At 43.7% G+C, this 20,736-nt stretch overlaps 1 protein-coding gene across 1 annotated transcript in view; it reads left to right on the top strand.

The window, feature by feature from the left end:
• PSMC3IP (PSMC3 interacting protein) overlaps nt 1-12,643 on the top strand; it is a 43,574-nt gene extending 30,931 nt beyond the window's left edge. Inside the window, exons 7-8 of the mRNA XM_033918154.1 lie at nt 5,360-5,419; nt 12,367-12,643. Coding sequence (XP_033774045.1) covers nt 5,360-5,419; nt 12,367-12,423 — 117 coding nt within the window. The 3' untranslated portion in view covers nt 12,424-12,643. The remainder of the gene's footprint in view (nt 1-5,359; nt 5,420-12,366) is intronic.
• The last annotated feature ends 8,093 nt before the right edge of the window (nt 12,644-20,736 follow it).

The raw sequence follows: 20,736 nt of genomic DNA, 5'->3' as shown, positions 1-20,736 counted from the left end.
AACCTATCGGGGGCCGCCTCACCATCTTTCTACGACGCTGGGAGGCCATCACATCAGACCTGTGGGTTCTAAACATCATCCGTCACGGATACTCACTAAGGTTTCAGACTCTTCCTCCAGACCATCCTCCCGTAGAGTCTGCTTCTCACTCCTCCCAAACTCCTCTCCTCCTCAGGGAGGTCCAATCCCTCCTCCTTCTCAATGCCATCGAAGAAGTTCCACCAGACCAAAGAGGTCAGGGATTTTACTCCCGCTACTTCTTGGTACCCAAGAAAACAGGGGATCTTCGTCCTATCCTCGATCTCAGGAACCTCAACAAGTGTTTGGTCAAGGAAAAATTCAGGATGCTCTCCCTTGCCACACTTTATCCTCTTCTGTCTCAACACGACTGGCTATGTTCCCTGGACCTCAAGGAGGCCTACACTCACATCCCAATCCATCAGGCTTCACGTCGCTACCTCCGATTCCAGATACTGAATCACCACTATCAGTACAAAGTGCTACCCTTTGGTCTCGCATCATCACCCAGGGTGTTCACCAAGTGCCTGATTGTGGTAGCAGCCTGTCTCAGGTCCCACAACCTTCAAGTGTTCCCCTACTTGGACGATTGGTTGGTGAAAGCAACAACCTCACCACTTGTGCTGCAATCAACTCACCACACCATCTCTTTCCTCCATCTCTTGGGGTTCGAGATCAATTATCCCAAGTCGCATTTGCTTCCCACGCAGCGCCTTCAGTTCATCGGAGCACTTCTCGATACCAACCTCATGAGAGCGTTCCTTCCTGCCGACCGGCACCGGACACTACTTCACCTCTGTCGACAGGTGCTCCTACAACCATCCATCCCTGCTCGCCAGATGATGATTCTTCTGGGTCACATGGCCTCGACAGTCCATGTAGTTCCTCTGGCGCGACTCCATCTGAGGATACCGCAATGGACCCTCGCCAACCAATGGTCACAAACCAGGGATCCTCTTTCTCATCCCATCTCTGTGACATCGTCTCTTCAGCGATCTCTTCAATGGTGGTTGAACTCCTCAAATCTTTCCAGGGGCCTCCTTTTGCATCCACCCCCTCATTCCATGATCATCACCACAGATGCCTCCCCCTATGCATGGGGAGCCCACATAGGGGATTTACGCACCCAGGGACTCTGGACCCCTCAGGAGCGTCAACATCATATCAATTTCCTGGAACTCAGAGCCATGTTTTATGCTCTCAAGGCCTTCCAGCACCTTCTCTATCCTCAGGTTCTTCTCCTGTGCACGGACAACCAGGTCGCCATGTACTACATCAACAAGCAAGGCGGCACCGGATCTCGTCCCCTTTGTCAGGAGGCCCTCCGAATTTGGACCTGGGCCACAGACCACAATCTTTACCTCAAAGCGGTCTATATCCAGGGCGAACAGAACTCCCTGGCCGACCAGCTCAGCCGCATCCTTCAGCCTCACGAGTGGACCCTGGATCCTCCCACTCTCCACTCCATCTTTGCTCGCTGGGGCACCCCGCAGGTGGACCTCTTTGCAGCTCCTCACAACCATCAGCTGCCCCAGTTCTGCTCCAGACTCTTCTCTCCACATCGTCTGGCCCCGGATGCATTCCTACTCGACTGGACGGATCGGTTCCTCTATGCCTTCCCTCCACTTCCTTTGATGTTGCGGACCCTGTTCAAACTCCGCAAGGACAGAGCCACCATGATTCTCATCGCCCCTCGGTGGCCCAGGCAACACTGGTTCTCCCTCCTACTCCAACTCAGCTCCAGGGAGCCCATTCCTCTTCCTGTATTTCCATCTCTGCTTACGCAGCAACGTCAGTCTCTGCTACATCCCAATCTGTCTTCCCTCCACCTGACAGCTTGGTTTCTCTCGGGCTGACCTCTCCAGGAAACCTGTCTCAGCCTGTCCGTCGCATTTTGGAGGCCTCCAGGAAACCCTCCACACTCCAATGTTACCATCAGAAATGGACCCGGTTCTCCTCTTGGTGCCTCCTGCATCATCACAATCCCACCTCATTGGCCGTGGAGACTGTACTGGACTATTTGCTCTCTCTGTCTAACGCTGGTCTCAAGTCTACCTCGATCAGAGTCCACCTTAGCGCTATCACTGCTTTTCACGAGCCTATCCTTGGAAAACCCCTCACGGCTCATCCTCTGGTTTCCCGGTTCATGAGAGGCCTTTTCAATATCAAACCACCTCTTCAGCCTCCCCCGGTCGTCTGGGACCTCAATGTGGTTTTGTCAGCCCTCATGAAACCCCCCTTTGAGCCTCTTGCTACTACCTCGCTCAAACTTCTCACATGGAAGGTGCTTTTCCTCATTGCCATCACCTCTGCCAGGAGGGTTAGTGAGCTACATGCACTGGTCGCCGATCCACCGTTCACTGTCTTTCATCACGACAAGGTGGTTCTGCGTACCCATCCAAAATTCCTTCCTAAGGTGGTTTCAGCCTTTCACCTCAACCAGTCCATCGTGTTACCTGTCTTCTTCCCCAAACCACATTCTCATCCTGGGGAACAGGCTCTACACACGCTGGATTGTAAGCGTGCCCTGGCGTACTACCTTGACCGTACCAGGGCTCACCGCTCCTCTCCTCAACTCTTTCTGACCTTCGATCCTAACCGTCGGGGTCACCCTGTATCTAAACGAACGCTGTCCAATTGGCTTGCTGCCTGTATTGCGTTCTGTTATGCTCGGGCCGGCCTGTCACTGGAAGGAGCTGTCACGGCCCATAAAGTCAGGGCTATGGCTGCCTCTGTGGCTTTCCTCCGTTCCACGCCCATTGAGGAAATCTGCAGGGCGGCCACTTGGTCTTCAGTTCACACATTCACTACTCACTACTGTCTGGATGCCTTCTCCAGACGGGATGGACACTTTGGTCAATCTGTGTTACAAAATTTATTTTCCTAATGGCCAACCATCCCTCCTCCCTCTCTGTTAGCTTAGAGGTCACCCATACGTTAAGAATATGCTGCCTGCTTGTCCTGGGATAAAGCACAGTTACTTACCGTAACAGGTGTTATCCAGGGACAGCAGGCAGATATTCTTACGACCCACCCACCTCCCCGGGTTGGCTTCTTAGCTGGCTTATCCTAACTGGAGACCACGCACTCCTCCGTCGGGCGGGAAGGCACTCGCGCATGCGCGGTGCGGCCAACTAGAACTTTCTAGTTAAAAAGGTCCGTACCGGGGCTCCGTCGGTGACGTCACCCATACGTTAAGAATATCTGCCTGCTGTCCCTGGATAACACCTGTTACGGTAAGTAACTGTGCTTTACTGAGCTTGGGGAGCAAATTATTTCTCATGAAAAAGTTCAGGCTCTCTAGTGCAGTTGTTCATCGAAAGGCCAAAGAGCCATTGGTAACTCTCAATGTCTCATCACCAATATACAGTCTTCTTTAACTTTTCCGGCTGCTTGAAGCCCATGCTTCCTCCGGAGCTACATAGCTCTTTGAGCTTTTTCTCCATGGTACCTGAACTCCAGGGCCATAAACGTCCAACTAACTCTACCTCAGCCTCTTTGGTGCTGCTGCCATCAGGGGAGCCGCATAAGAATGCTAAGAAGCAAAAACCCTGTTCCCCTTCTTGTGATATGATGAGAAGAGTACAGGAGTTTGGGCATTGCACTGTGGTGCCAAAAACAATCCTTTAGAGAAAAGGGGGAGCCAGCTTGAAGAGGAATGGGCTGGAAACAGGATGATAGATGCTGGTAGGAGAAGTGGGTGATGTTGAGACTGGCTGGATAGGGTTGGAGAGTATGTATTATTTTATTTTATTCATTTTTCTATACCGTTCTCCCTGGAGAGTTCATAACGGTTTACATTAATTTATTCAGGTACTCAAGCATTTGTCCCTGTCTGTCCAGGTGGGCTCACAATCTATCTAATGTACCTGGGGCAATAAGTGACTTGATCAAGGTCTATGTTTCTAAGGAGCAGCGTGGGTTTGAACCCACAACCTCAGGGTGCTGAGGCTGTAGCTTTAACCACTGTGCCACTCTGGAAATCAAAATGTATTACTGTTTCTCCCCCAAAATAAGACCTACCTTGAAAATAAGCCCTAGCATGATTTTTGGGGCAGGTCTTAATATAAGCTCAACCCCCGAAAATAAGCCGTAGTCGCTGACAGCAGCGCTTTCTCCCCCCCCCTCCCCCGCTGACCCTACTATCTCTCCCCCGCCAACTACAAGACTGAAATACCTTATAACAAATGGCAACGTTGGCAGCAATCTAGACTGGCTGCTTCGGGCCTTCTATTTCCTGGGTGAGAGAAGGCCTGAAGCATACTGCCTAGATTGCTGCCAACGTTGCCTTTTGTTACAAGATATTTTAATCTCACAGTTGGGGGGAGTGATGGAAGGGTCAGCGGGAGGGGGATGGGAGGGAGGAAAGATGCTGCACATGTGGGGGAGAGAAAGGAAATAGGAAGAATTGGGGTGGAGGAGAGAAAGGGAAAGATGACCATTGTACATGAAAAAGATAAGACCTACCCCAAAAATAAGACCTAGTGCCTTTTTTGGACACAAAATCAATATAAATCAAAATCAACACAAAATCGGTAGAAATGAGCCAAGTAAAGGACAATCAAGCCATTGTGACATCACTGATGAGGTTGGCTCTTATTGGAGGAATGAGGCATTGTGACATCACAGTATCAGCTCTGATTACCAGAAACGTTTCATACTATTTATTTAGTTTTCTATATTGTTCTCCCAAGGGAGCTTAGAACAGTTTACATTAACTTATTCAGGCACTCATGCATTTTTCCCTGTCTGTCCCAGTGGGCTCACAATCTATCTAATATACCTGGAGAAATGGGGGAATTAAGCCAACTACCCCAAACAAATAACTTTACCCATTTCTTACTCTTTTTGAAAATGACCAATTTTTTTTTTTTTGTGAGTTCTTGTTGTAATACATCTTGGATAATTCTTTTGTAATCCGCCTTGAACTGCAAGGTAATGGCGGAATAGAAATCCCTAAGGTAATGGCGGAATAGAAATCCCTAATGTAATGTAATAGGTTTGAACAGCATGAAGAAATGAATCTAACTGGGATGAGGGGAAGAAAGAGTTTGGGAAACAGACTTTCTTTCAGTTACATAGGTTGCTCTGAATGTTCCTGAGTCTTCAAATTTGCCATATCATTGAAATGGGACCTTCCTCCTTTCCTAAGATGCTGGCTGCTTTATCTGGCATCAGTCCTGGTGTTCCTGTTGATGATGGGTTGTTGTTTTTTTGTCAAAATGGTCTCTGCTTGAAAAAGTAATGAAGGTCACTGTTCTACCATTAGCTACAAGAAGAGATTAATTGACTGGGCATTTCCTGTGAATTAATTGTGCATTGCTTGTTTATGTTTTGCAAGGCAATAGATTTATTCGATGCAATTCTGGAAGGCTATCCCAAGAACAAGAAACAGTTTTTTGTAAGTAATGCTTTTTTAACCTTTAAGGTATCTTGATAGTTAATATTACTGTTTTATTTATTTAGGAGACTATTTGTGCAAAAAAGTTTATCTAAACCTTTAATTACTGAGGAGCTTAGAGAAGTGTAAAAGTGTAAAATGCAAGACATTTGTTGGGGATTTTGGCATATTTTTTAGGGCAAACTACATGAAATCTCTTAAATTGGATAACAATAGCTTTGGTTTGGTTTACAATTTTTAAAAAATCATATGTATGATTCTATGTTTAAACAAATAAGACAAAAGTAGGAAGCAAGAGAGGCAAGCATCTTCATATTAAGTGATCTACACTAGTGACCAAAATTGTGAAAACACCGAGTTTTTCGAGATCGCTGAACTTATTCAACTGTTGCTCCAGGAACTTATTTAATCCTGCAATGTATGATATTTAGAAACATTCTTTGTTTATAAACATTACTGGTAATATTTGTGTGGTTATTTTGTGGTTAGGAATGGCTTAGCGATTTGATATCAAAAAGGTAATTAATTGGGCATGTTTCTTTTGATATGTATTGCTTAGATTCTGAATGCATACAGTAGGTTATGTGTTTTGTTGTTCTGATGTCACAGCTTGTGGGTGTTGTCTAAAGACCTGGTTGCCTAAAAAGAGAGCAACAGCTATAACCTTAAGAAAAGAAGGCTATAGTTACTAAGAGATTGCAGCCAGAATTGGTCAAGGTGTGTCACAGGCAGGGGTACCAAAACTATGCAAGCGCTTTGAAGAGACTAGAAACATCAATAAGGGAACAGGTTACAACACCTCAGACTGATAGTGAGAATGGCTCTACAGAAATTGGAAATTAACTGCCGCTAACATCAATAAGTCACTGGCTGAAACAGAGGTGTTGGTATCAGACTGAACGGTTTGCCAGAGACTTGTGAAAGCAGGCCTGTGAGCAAGAATTCCCAAGAAGAAGCCCTTCCTCAACACAGTTCAACTTTGTAAACATTTGAAATGGGCAAAAGATGCCAGCTGGACCACAGAGCAATAGAAGATGTTGTGGAATGATGAAACCCGAATCTCCATTTGGCAGTGAGTGTCCACTATGTTCATCAGTGACCAGTCAAGGACTCTTTGCCAGAGTGTACTACTGCCACCATGAAGCATCCTCTGGGTGTGATGGGTGTAGGGCTGCATGTCCAGAGATGTTGGTTGAATGCAAGTGTTTGATGGAATGCTGACAAGTACATAATAGAGATCCTTCAGCCCTCAGCCAGAGACATGTTTGGTTGCAGTTGAGCATTCATTTTTCAACAGGATGGCACCCCATACAGCGTGGCTTCGGGACGTACGGGGATGGTCGGGTAGTTGATTAGCTCCTGTGGTGAAAGGCTAATTATAGTAATATAAGTTAGTTAAAATTTTTGTAAGTCACATCGGAATACTTAAAGTGTGAGTATAATGGCATGGGGTAAACAAAGTAAAAATATTTCGACGGGGTCAGGATTGAGTAGTGTAAAAAGGTCGAAGATGGACTCGGTATCCCCATCGGCGGTTCCACTACCAACGGAAGAAATTGAAAATAGGGATCTGATGAGGGAATTACAGAAAATTAAAGAAATAGTGATGGAAAATGCTAAAAACATAAAGGAAGTTAAAGAGGAGGTGGCAATTTTTACAAAAAGAATGCAGTCAGTTGACATTAAAATAGATCAGCTTGAGAAACATGCTGAGAAGACAGAGGCAGAAATGTTGATTTGTAAGAAGGATCATAAAGAAATAGATTCATTGAGGAAAGAACTAGAAGATTTATCGAACCAAGAAAGGAGGAATAACTTAAGACTGATTGGGATACCGGAGGGGATTGAAAAAATGGATCCAGTAGCGTTTCTTGTAAATTTTATACAAAAATCATACCGTTGAAAACTGTATATCCCTTGGAAATAGAAAGGGCGCATTGGACCCCAAAAGGAAATTAAATAGTCAGAAGGGTCCACGTCCACTAATTTTTAAGTTACTCAGATATCAGCAGGTTGCAGAGATTCTTAAACTGGCAAAAGAAAATAAGAATCTTAAATGCCTTTGTTAAATATAACATCTGAAGAGCCAATCTGGTATTATTAGAAGAGTGTCTTTGAGCAACAAAACCCGTTTGGTGCATTCCAATTATGTAAGGAAGAGCCTTGGCCAAACGTAAAGCCAAATGTTTAGCCAATAATTTCCCATCAACATTAATTAAAGAAATAGGCCTGTAATTTGAAACCAAAGTAAGCTAATAATAATAAGTTTTTGATGATATTGACAGGAGTTGCCATTCAACAAATAACGTATAACTGTAAAGATTGTACAAGGTTGAATTATTGTTTCTGGTGGAATTCAGTATGTCATGTGTTTAAAATGGAAAGAGCGTTGGCAGTTCAAAAAGGTTACTATAATAAATTTAAAGATGTGTGGGGGCCATTTTTAAATTATTCTAATGAATGATTTACACTTTTCTCAACTTTAATTCTTACATGTGGATCGGGGGGGGGGTTGGATTTCTATTAATAATATATATGAATGATAAGATATTATATTCATGTGGTATATTTTTTGTTGTATGTGGGAGGGGGTGGGGTTATATCTTTTTGTTGTATGATATGGTAGATTTTCAAGTGGTATTGTATTCTAATTGTTTGATATTTACTGTACACTTGTTGTGAATTATAAAATGAATAAAGAATTTTAAAAAAAAAAGAATCTTAAATGCCAGGATTCAAAGATATATATAGTGCCAGACTTTGCAAAAGAAACAGCATATAAAAGGAAGCAGCTTTTGGAATTGCGTCCTCAGTTAAGATCATTAGGGGCTAGGTATGGCTTAATATACCCGGCAACTATGAGAGTAACTTATGAAAATAAAACTTTGAATTTTGAGGATGCAGCAAAATTGAAGGAGTTTTTAGATCAATATGAATTGCCTATGGTTTCTTAATGGCAAATCCTGATAATCCTATATAATAAAAGGCTAACTCGCGCATGCTTCCATGATCAGTAGTTCCGTGGCCGCATGAGTGCGCATGCGCGAATCCCCAGCACTTCCCTACACTCGCCGGAAGGACTGGACTGTACGAGTCCCCAGCACAAGTGTGTGGCCGACCCAGGATCGTGAGAGGATGCGCCACGCAAAGTGCTGCACACTACTGGAGGAGGAGGGACATACCGGTTCTGCACATACCGGCACAAACCTCCCTCCAGCGTTGGCAGCCGCAGCACGCTAAACAGGCTGCTTCGGGCTTTCTCCTGCAGTTGAGTCCCTCTGCCGCATCACTGATGACATCATCAATGACGCGACAGAGGGACTCAACGGCAGAAGAAAGCCGCGAAGCAGCCTGTTTAGCTTGCTGCAGCTGCCAACGCTGGAGGGAGGTTTGATATTAAAGTCATCTCGCTGGGAGAGAAGCGTCTGCCTCGGGTGCTTCAGGCAACAGCAGCGTTTACAATTCGCTGCTGTTGCTGGCTTCAGGCCTTCCTCTCTGGCCGGTCCTGCCTACTTCCTGTTTTCATGAAGACAGGACCGGCCAGAGAGAAAGACCTGAAGCCAGCAACAACAATGAATTGTGAATGCTGCTGCTGACCAATGAAGTAGTTAAATGAGGAAAGGGAGCAGAGGGGGAGAGAATGGCTTGGAGGGAAGGAGGAAGGTATGCCAGACCAAGGGAAAAGGAAGGAGGAGATGGAGAGAGGCCATATGGAACAGAGAGAGAGAGGGCGGACACTGGATGGAAAGAGACGAGAGGGGCAAGACAGAGGGTGAACAGTAGATGGAAGGGGTAGAGAGAGGGAGACACACCGAATGGAAGTGTGGAGGACAGGGGGAGCAGACGTTGGAAGGAAGTGGGGAGGAGAAAGAAAAAAGGCCACATGAAGGATTGAGGGAAGAGGATAGAGTTAGAAATAAAGATAGACAGACAGGGGGCCAGGGAAAGACACAGACAGAAAGAATGACAGCATCCAAGGAGAGAGAGACAAATTAAAAAAAACAAAACAGACAGACATCTACTCTAGCACCCGTTAATGTAACGGGCTAAAACACTAGTTATATATATTTTTTATATTGTTGCTTCATTTATTTTATTTTAGTACACTTTAATACCTGCTAATGAGAAGATTTAAAATGATAAAGCTAATGACTTTGAATATGGTCATGATACAGTTAACATTTGAAAGGGCTCAACATTCTGACAGCAGCACGTGGTCATCTGTAGCAGTTACTTGGAATAGAGATGCAGTAGAATGTTGGTTGCATAAGAGGAGCAAATATTGTCTTCAGATTTAAATCCATTTATATATACTAAAACTGGATGAAAAGTACAATGGAAATAGAGAGCTGAGTAAGATAATGAGATTTGATTGAGTTGATGTGCAAAACTATGAATGGGAGGATTGCCTGTATGATACAGCTTAATCCTTCCTTGCATCATACTTTTAAATCAGCTAAATGCCTAACCAAAAGGATTTAAGGTGCTCAGCTACGATCGTGAGATAGTGCTGTATAGGAAAAATGAGTCATGATCTGTGCGCACAGCACCTTGAAACAGAAGTAATCTGATAGCAGGTTCAGAAGTTCAGCTTAGTCGCTGCTCTATGAACTAAGGAGTCAGTTTATTATGGTTTGCCATTATATGCAGCGCTTTGGGCAAGTTTGTGAGGTTGCTGTATTGTACATGATGGAATATTTATTGGCAACCTTTCAAGATGCTTGTAATCTGTAAATCTGGATATGTCATATTATGAATCTTCTATGGTGGTATGAGCCTGAAGTTTCATAGAAACTGGTATATTCTGGTCATGATATAGCAATATTATAGTGAGGAAGAATTTATCATTTTTCTTTGATAATTTCTTTTCTGTATGGTTAGTAGAAAGTGTTTTTATAAAAAGTTGAATAGTATTCTTACTAAATTTATTTGGCTGGGTAAAATTGCAAGAATTGCTTTAGTGACCTTACAAAAGCCAATTGAGGAGGGTGGGGTAAATTTTCCAAACTTCTATAGGTACCATCAGTCCTATATTATGCGCCAGGGTATGTATTGGGTCCTCCCTGAACTCATGGAAAAGCTACCGGATTGGTTATGGTTGGAATGGCAGCTCATGTTTCCTATTAGGCTTCATCATTTTCTCAGCATTAAAATGCCTAGGATACGTAAAAATAATAGAATATTAATGGATACATGGAAAACTTTATGATATATTAATAATTTAACACCTCTTCCAATTCAAAAATCTACATAACAAAATATATGGCTAAACTCCAGGATTCAAATAGGCGGTTTTAAGATTGTCTGAAAGGATTGGATTAAAGCCGGTATACGAACCTTAAATGATGTTATATCTAATGGTAAACTGCTTGATTTTTCACAGTTGCAACATAAATTTGGCCTTGATAAAAAACAAAGTTATAAATGGTTGCAATTGAAGCAGGCTATTCAGGCAGGGTTCCCTGAATGGAAATCTCTTAATAATCAATTTAATTTAGATTTCTTATGCTTTCAGGCAGACTTCCTGGGTCACCAAGCCGCACAGTGGTATAAATTATTATCTGGTTATTTGAATAAGAAACCATAGACTGGACTTAGATATTTGGAGCATTGAGATTAAGCATCAAATTAATGCATCTCAGTGGCCACGTATTTGGTCCTGGAAGATGAAGTGTACGATGTCTGCATCTATGAGGCAAACATGGTTTTTCCTGTTGCATAGAGCACTCTGGACCCCTGTTCGTTTACAAAAATTGGATTGCTCTAAGTCTAATAGATGTTGGCATTGTCATCTCGAGGCTGGAACTTTAGATCATTTATTGTTTTATTGTCCATTTATTAAAGCTTTTTGGCAGTCAATTTGGGATCAAATAAATTGTATGCTAGAAAATCATGTAGCATTGTCATATGACACAATTTTATTTGACATGTCTATGAGAGCTAAAAGTCAGTTATCCTCTAATAATAATAAACTTTTAATGATTTTAACAGGAGTTGCCATTCAACAAATAACATATAATTGGAAAGATTGTAAAAGATTAAATTATTGTTTTTGGTGGAATTCGGTGTGTCACATGTATAAAATGGAAAGAGCACTAGCAGTTCAAAAAGGATATTTTAATAAATTTAAGGATGTGTGTGGGCCATTAATAAGTTATTATAATGAATAATCAGCGTTTTTCCCTACTTACTATATATATTGTTTGAGGGTGGGGGGTGGGTTTTTGAATTTCACTAATAAATTTTAGAACAAAGGGTATATGTTATTATATTATGTAGTATGTATTTGTTGATTATAATTTTTGGGGGGTGGGCTGGGGTTAAATCATCTTCTCGAGAAATTGTAGAGTTTCAAGTGATGTTATGTATTGATTGATGATTTTCTGTACATTTGTTGAAAAATCTAAAATGAATAAAAATTTATTAAAAAAAAAAAAAGGATGGCACCCCATGCCACATAGCCATGAAATGTCTCACCTGGTTCAGAGAGAACAAGGTTGAGTTGAAGGACTGGCCAGGAAACAACTCAGATCTCAACCCCATTGAGAAGAGAGCAGTAGAGGCAAAGCAACCATCCAACATCCATGAGCTAATAGCAGCAATAATCAGCTCCTGGTTCCACAGAATAACATCTATTGATCTCCAAAGATTTGTGGACAGCATGTCAAGATGATGTGAGGCAGTAATCAAGGAAAAGGGATATCAAATGTGCTACTAATGAGACTGATGAAGTCATCGGATAACTGGACAAATTATCATTATTAGCTTGGGTAACTTATGAACAGCATTATTTTTGTATAACATGCCAAATATTATACTCGTCTTGTTAAGTGATTACAGAATTTCTGTTATTAGTTGAAAATGTATGCATTAAATACAATTATGTTATAGCCATGTTTTTTTAAAGCATAAGGCATTTTAATAAAGCTTTTCTTGTTTCAATACAGGAGGAAGTTGGAATAGAAACAGATGAAGACCATAAGGTCACTCTGCCGGATGTGTGAAAATTCAACAAAAGTTTCATCTACAGGAGCAGTGTGTTCAAAGCTCAGTTTTGTTTTGTTTTTTGCATGGTTGGGAACTTAAGGTGATACTAGTAATGTAAAGGTGAAAAAATATCTTCCCTGGTTCTAGTTTTTTCTGTAAAATTTTAAACATGGCAGCATGCCTTAGTGAGTCCTAATCAAATGTTAACATGTAATAATTAATATCAAGAAACAACAGCTGCAGGACTGGAGGAATTGCAATCAAAATACTCAAAGCACTCCAGCATATTTTAAATAAATGTATGCATGAAACAATTATTATTAATGAAGGAGTAAAGCCTCAGGTGGCCCATAGCAGATATCAGGCACACTAGCGGATTGAGTATAGTAAGTGGCCTCACAGCTCAATCTGACTCTACTCTGAATTTACCATCACAGGGAGAAAAAAAAACTTTCATTAGTAAATAGTTAATTCAAGAACAGCGTATCAGATATGCTAAGCACAACAATCTGTGAAATATATCCAGCAAAAATGTAAACAAATCCATGATCGGTAGAGTAACTAAAGATTGCTATGGCTAAAGTAGCTTATCTGAATAAGAAAACTGCTTCTAGATCCCACAATAGTAGCCATCGTTTCGCAGCACTGGATCAGATGCTTAGCGTTGGAAGCACTCCTTACTCGAAACGCGCTCCCTACTCTAAACACAACCTTAAGATTAATTTTCTCCTTGAAGAAATATGACCACATATCCCCAAGTCTCACGTATCGAGTAGGGAGCGCTTCCAACGTTGAGCATATGATCCAGTGCCTTGAAACAGCGGCAATGGTAAGCTGCAAACAATGGTCACCATTGTGGGATCTAGAAGCAGTTTTCTTATTCAGATAAGCGACTTTAGCCAAAGCAATCTTTAGTTACTCACCGATCATGGATTTGTTTACATTTTTGCTGCATATATTTCACAGATTGTTGTGCTCTGCATATCTGATACACTGTTATTGAATTGTTAACTATTACTAAATGCCCATGATGGTAAGTTCGGAGTAGAGTTAGATTGAGCCCTGAGGCCACTTACTATACTCACTCCGCTAGTGTGCCTTATGTTTGCTATAGACAACCTGAGGCTTTATTCCTTCATTAATAATAATTGTTTCATGCATACATTTAAAATATACTGGAGTGCTTTGAGTATTTTGACTGATAATAAATATTGTCCATTTAAGGAAGGTGGGAGAATTCCTCTTGCCTTTGTTGGTTAGTGTTACTGGTTTGTTCAGTACTTTTAGCAGAAGATGGTGATAAGTGGAGAAGTCCCTAAGTAGTCAACACTTTCCTTCTGTCTTCATTTTATGATCTGGGAAGCAATTAGGTGCAGGAGCTTCCATTAGCCCCATTTTTCCCTAAGTTGGGCTGAAAATTGGAGGACGTGATATCATGTCCTATTACTGCTGCCCGCTGGGGTGTAGAATAACCTTCATATTAGTTTCCTAATAAGTTAAGAATAGGCAATGAGTCCTTGAATATAATTTGGTGCAGATTTGCCTCCTTACTTGAACAAAAACTAGACTTAATTCTCCAATACAAATACTTCCACCCCCTCCTAGAAAGCAAAACTGATAAGGAAGCATCAATAAATTTATGTTGTCTTTAGATACTGGCTTTAGACCTTTTGTCTGCATAACACTAATGTTGAAATGAGGTTAATGGTTTTTTTTTCTCTATGGCAAGGGTAGGGAACTCCGGTCCTCGAGAGCTGTAGTCCAGTCGGGTTTTCAGGATTTCCACAATGAATATGCATGAGATCTATTTGCATGCACTGCTTTCAATGCATATTCATTGGGGAAATCCTGAAAACCCGACTGGAATATGGCTCTCGAGGACCGGAGTTCCCTACCCCTGCTCTATGGTATAGAATGTAAAATAAACAAACTTTTGTAAATAAATATTTATGTACATATGTATTTTGCACTATTTTTACAGCAGGGGGGTTTATCTTGCTTTAGGCACAGGTTTGAAACGGCAAGAGAGCAACTTGAGAGTTAAAAATTGGTGGCAGGAGAACTTCCATTCTGCACTGTCTCTTAAAGAAAGCTGTACCCGCTAATTAAGTAGAGAATGATATGGGGGAAAAAATTTGTCCCTGCAAGGTCGGTCCCCATCCCCACAAACCATCTTATCCTATCCGCACAAGCCTCAAATAGTTTTATACTGAACTTATTTTATTAAACTATAAAAAGAAACAATATTCTGTACAATTGTCATTTTATAAATCACGTTCTGGCTGATGAACTAGAGGAAGAGATCTAAAGCTGGCAGGGCTTTGTTTACAAACGGTTATCAACACAGCTACATTACTACTTTATCCTAAAGCAAAAAAAGAAAAGAAATATACATTTTTTTCTACCTTTGTTGTCTGGTTTCTGCTTTCCTCATCTTCTCGTCCACTGTACCTCTCTCTTCCAACCTGGTAGCTATTTCCTCCCCCTCCCTCAATACTCTGATATTTCTCTCTCTTCTCCCTTCCTTTTCTGCTCTTCCTTCTCAATTTGTTTTCCACCTTTTGTCTATTTTCTTATTTTCCAGTCCTCAATTTCCCTTTCATTATGTCTACCTACAGCTTGCCACTCCTTCCACTATCTCACTAACTCTATCTCCTTCCCAATCCAGCATGTGACCTTTTTTTCTTTATTCCCTCCTTCCATCCAGTATGTGCTCTCTTCTCCACATCCTTTGAGTCTTCTACCCTTTCTCCACTTCCCTTCAGCGTCTGCTCCCCTCTCATTCTCCCCTTCCATCCAGCGCCACTCAACCACTTTCCATCCCTCCTTGCGATCACGACACTTGCTCCCTTCCCGCCACCAGCAAAAGAAACCAAAAGCCATCCGTTCATCTCTTCCTTTGGTCTAGCCATCTTCCTCTCACCTTTGCAGGCTTTCAACAATTTTCTCTTTCTGAGGTGTCAGGACATGGTAACCATTCTCACAAGTCCTGCGTGACTACCCCAAAGCCTCTCCTCTGATGCACTTCCTGTTTCCGCCTGGGCGGCTTGCGTCAGAGGAGAGGCTTTGGGGCAGTCACGTGGGCCTTAAGAGAATAGTTACCATGTCCCACTGCTTCAGAAAGAGAAAACTGTTGAATATCAACTGCGAAGGTGAGGGGAAGGGAGCTGGCCGGATGGTTTGGGCGGTGGGAAGGGAATAGACTTAGTAGATAGAGACAGGTTGTTCACCCTCTCCAAGGTAGAGAGAACGAGAGGGCACTCTCTAAAGGTGAAAGGGGATAAATTCCGTACAAACGTAAGGAAGTTCTTCACTCAGAGAGTGGTAGAAAACTGGAACGCTCTTCAGGAGTCTGTTGTAGGGGAAAGACCCCTCCAGGGATTCAAGACAGTTGGACAAGTTCCTGCTCAACTGGAAAGTACGCAGATGAGGCTGGGCTCATTTAGAGCGCTGGTCTTTGACCTAGGAGCCGCCACATGAGTGGACTGCTGGGCACGATGGACCACTGGTCTGATCCAGCAGTGGCAATTCTTACATTCTTATGTTCTTAATATATAACCACTTGAAAAAACTGATAAGGCGGTATATCAAATTAATAATAAACTTGGTGCATATGAGCCTGAGCCCACCGGACCACATCCAGGGAGGCCGCCATCAACCTCAAGACCTGTAGAAAATCCTGAGCCCAAGGACACTGACAATCCATCAGAAAGTGAATCTGCAACTTGAACATGCGGACCTCTGCAAGGAAGACTCTCTCCAAGCTGGTGTTGAAGAGGACTCCGAGGGCTGAGATGGAATCAACCATTTTTTGGACAAGTTGACCATCCAGCGACTGTAGGAACTCCACAACCCGAGTCATAACCCAGGAGCTCTCCTGAATGGACTCTGCATGAATCAACCAGTCATCTAGATAGGGATGAACCAGAATGCTCTCCTTGCATAAGGCCGCCACCACCACCACCATCATAATCTTGGTGAAAGTCTGTGGAGCCATGGCCAGACCAAAAGGGAGCAAACAAAACTGATAGTGCTTTCTTAAAATAAGAAACCGAAGGAAAAGCTGATGGGAGGCCCGAATTGGAACATGCAGGTAGGCCTCTGTCAGATCGAGAGAAGTCAGAAATTCCCCCAGCTGAACAGCAATAATTACGGATCGCGGGGTTTCCATACGAAAAGACAGAACCTGGAGCGCCCTGTTGACACTTTTCAGATCTAAAATGGGCTATAAAGACCCCTCTTTCTTGAGCACCACAAAATAAATGGAACACCTGCTGGTGCGAAACTCCTGAGAAGGCACTAGAACCACCGCTTTGAGGTCGAGCTACTTTTGCAGTGTTTGATGAAAAGCCCGCTTCTTCCAAGCTGCCTAAGACGAAATGATCTGGCAAGGGCCAGGAAAATTTCAGAGCATAGCAATCTCACATCACTTCCAGGACCCACTGAAATGTAGTGATTTTGACCCACTCCTAGTAAAACTCCCGCAAACGGGTTCCCACCGGTATCAGGGGAAGGACCCATAAGGAGTCATTGGACTGGGCAGGCGGCGGAGGGGCCTCCGGAGGAGTCACGACCCTGACACACACACACACACCCCGACCAGGGCAGTATCGATAAAAATCACGCAAACACCCCTGGATGAGGCCACTCTGCAAAGTTCCGACTGAGTATGGTCCTCAGGAAGACGGGGCACTTTAAGAGTCAGTCAAAGCCTGAACCAACTTGTCCAACTCCTCCCCAAACAGGAAAGAGCCTCGAAAAGGAAATTTACTAAGCTTAGCCTTAGAAGCAGCATCCGCCGACCAACCCCAAAGCCACAGGTTATGGTGAGAAGCCACTCCAAGAGCCAAAGCCCGCAACAGATCTTACATGGCATCCGAGAGATAAGCACCTAGTTTAATTTTGGCACTGATCCACCAAAGACCAGTCATCAGACTCCTGGTCAAGAACTCGCTCGGATCATCGGAAACAAGCCATGGCTACCAGAGTGCCAAAATCACCGCCTGGACTGCCATAGCAGCTAGTCAAAACTTTGCTTAAGAAGAGACTCTAACTTACGATCCCAAGTCCTACAACGCCGAACTGCCTTCAACCGGCGCAATAGCCGAGACCACAGAAGACTTAAAGGTATTCCTATCCCTATCAGGAATAGAATAAAGCCGAGCCATGGACCACGCCAAATGAAAAGACACATTCGGCATCTTCTACTGCGCATGCACTACATCCTGAATATCCCGAGGCATAGGAAAGGAACGGGAGGTCAAATGTAATCTCCCCAACCTTGAGATGTTCTGTCTGTCAAATCAGATTGTTAGTTCTTCTGAGCAGGGACTGTCTATTGTATGTTAAATGCACAGCGCTGCATACGCTTTTCAGTGCTATAGCAATGTAGTTCTTCTCAGTGCAAACTGCACACCACCGACTCATCTGCGCCAGCCAGCGTCTCCAAAAGGCACATGTCCGTATCATCCACCCCCCCAACCCCCCCAGAGGATCTTGGGGGTCCAAGTCCTCATCAGGCAAAAACACATCTGCAAATAACAAATCCTCATCCCATGAGACCCGCGGCTGCTAGGATGAAGACAGGGAAGGGACTGGGTCGGAGCTGATGATAAGAGGGGCTGAATGGGGATAGATACGGAAGGCAAAAGCCCTCCAAAAAAACCAGAGACCCCCGCCCATCTGCAGATAAGCCTTGTACATGCCTAAACAAAATCAGGGACGACAAACCCCCCTGGCGGCAGAGAAGAACTCACTGCCAAGGCAGGAGACACAGCAGAAAGGGGGAAGGCTACCTGAGGCCAAAGGAAAGATGGCGGAGCTTTCTGCTAAAACTTGTGAAAAACCTGCTGGAAAAACTCCCCCGAGGCCTGCAGCAACAAGTAAGATCCCAGCACTATTGGAGGTAAGGGAAACCTTATTTCCCTGACCGTCAGCGGCTGGGGTAATTCCTGTGGGCGGTAGGGGAAGCTTGGGCTTCCCCACTGCACATGTGAAGGGGAACCCTGCTCACTGGCACCCGAAGCTGACAAGGTTCCCCTTTGTGGCAGCCGGTGCACTTTGTGCACATGCTGGCTGCATCAACCGTGCACTTGGAGCACAATGAGCACTTTCAGCTTAAAAGTGCTCATTGCAAAAACCGCTACAGGGAAAAAGAAAAGTGCTGGTTAGCAATAAAATTCAATTAAACTTAATTGAAGGCTTTCCTTCAGACTGGCACTGCCTAAGGACATTTTTTTTTTCAATACAACTTTAATTTACAACTGGCTCTCAAAGCTATATGCCTTGCCTGTATTTGGTGACAAGACTTACAGCTGAGGCACCTCTAAAGTAAAAATTTGGGGAGGTGGGGGGAAATGGGGGGGAGAGACTTGACCAGTTGAGTGTGACACCCCCGAGGTCAGACAGACCCCAAAAGGGTTCCCCAAGCTCAATCTAGCACCATAAACAGGGACAAGAAGGACAATTTAAACAAAATTCAACAGCCCTACACTAAACCAGGTAAAGACTGCATACCACCTCCACCTGCTGGAGACTGAGAACAGACTGATTGTACTTGGGACAGCACAGCCCACTTGTATTACAGCCAATTTTTTCAAGGCTGCTTTCAACTGCTAACTCCCACTCACCATAAAATCACCTATGTCCATCCTATCATTCTCTCTACAAGAAACTCCCTAACCTCTATCTGTCCAAATTAGATTGTAAACTCTTTCAGCAGGGACCGTCTATTGCAGTGTTTTTCAACCTTTTTACACCTGTGGACCGGCAGAAATAAAAGAATTATTTTGTGGACTGGCAAACTACTAGGACTAAAATTAAAAAACCCTGTTTCTGCCCCATTTCCGCGAGCTCGGTCACCTCAGTAGCTATAGAAAAATAGACAAATATAGTGCAAAATAGACAGCCGATATAAATTCTCAAAACTGACATGTTTTGATCACTAAATTGAAAATAAAATCATTTTTCCTACCTTTGCTGTCTGGTGATTTCATGAGTCTCTAGTTGCGTTTCCTTCTGTCTGTATATCCTTTCTTTAATTTCTTTCTTTCTGCACTCAGGCCCAAGAATTGTCTCTTTCTATTCCCTTCCTCTTTCCTTCCTGTGCCCCCGGTGCCTCCTTCCCATGTCCTTAGTACCCCCAGTGCCTCCTTCCCATGTCTTTAGGGCCCTCTGTGCCTCCTTCCCATGTCTTTAGTGCCCCCAGAGCCTCCTTCCTGTCTTTAGTGCTCCCAGTGCCTCCTTCCTATGTCCCTCTCACTGCCTTCCATACTTTGTCCCACCCCCATCCCTGAAACCAGCCTGCCTGTCTGTCTCTCTCCCTCCCTCCCTGGCCAAAGCCAGCCTGATTGCCTGCCTACCTCCTTCCCTCCCTGTCACGCAAAAAAAAAAAAAAAGCCTCCCTCCTTCCTTTCCCTGGGTCGGCAGAAAGTCTTCTTTCCAATGTCAATTCTAACGTCGGAGAGGACGTTCTGGGCCAGCCAGGCAGTGATTGGCTGGCCCAGAACGTCCTCTCCGACGTTGGAAAGAAGACTTCCTGTCGGCTTTAGCAGCAGCAGCAATCTTGCTGGCCCTGCACAGACTGGCAGAAATTTCCTGCGGACTGGCATTGGTCCGCGGACCGGTGGTTGAAGAACAGTGGTCTATTGCATGTTAAATGTACAGTGCTATAGAAATGATAAATAGTAGTAGTAGAGGAAGGAGCAGAGGGAGAACCCTGTGTGTGGTTTGCAGATCAAGCTGTAGAAGGGAAAATTATGATGGAGTGGGGGAGAATGAAGCAGTGTATCTCAATCTTTCTCAAGCCGGGCCACACTAAAGGTAGTGGCCACGGCTTGAGGCACGCAGAAGTGCGCAGACATCGCCGTGATGACATCATGCATATGCGTGACATCATCACATCGACATCCGTGCATTTGCAGAGGCCCTAAAGATGGGCCCTGAGACGCCAGTAGCACTGGCACCAGCTGATTGCCTACAGCAGTGTTTCTCAACTACTTCAAGCTAAGTACCCCCTAAGTCTAACAAATATCAACTGAGTACCCCAACCACAAACCTCCCTAGGCCCATCCAAGCTCTGCCCCAGATCCCATCTCCCTTACTAATTGTAATGCAATGTTTTCCATTCATTTTTCATATACACAGCAAATATAAATTCTCAATACTGACACATTTCAATCACTATATTGAAAATAAAGCACAGTTACTTACCGTAACAGGTGTTATCCAGGGACAGCAGGCAGATATTCTTGACTGATGGGTGACGGCACCGACGGAGCCCCGGTACGGACAATTTTAGAGTGATTGCACTCTAAGAACTTTAGAAAGTT

The sequence above is a fragment of the Geotrypetes seraphini genome, chromosome 13 (genome assembly GCF_902459505.1).
Source record: "Geotrypetes seraphini chromosome 13, aGeoSer1.1, whole genome shotgun sequence".
NCBI classification, from domain to species: domain Eukaryota; kingdom Metazoa; phylum Chordata; class Amphibia; order Gymnophiona; family Dermophiidae; genus Geotrypetes; species Geotrypetes seraphini.
The sequence above is the reverse complement of the archived record's forward strand: the minus strand, read 5'-3'. Positions and strand labels throughout refer to the sequence as shown.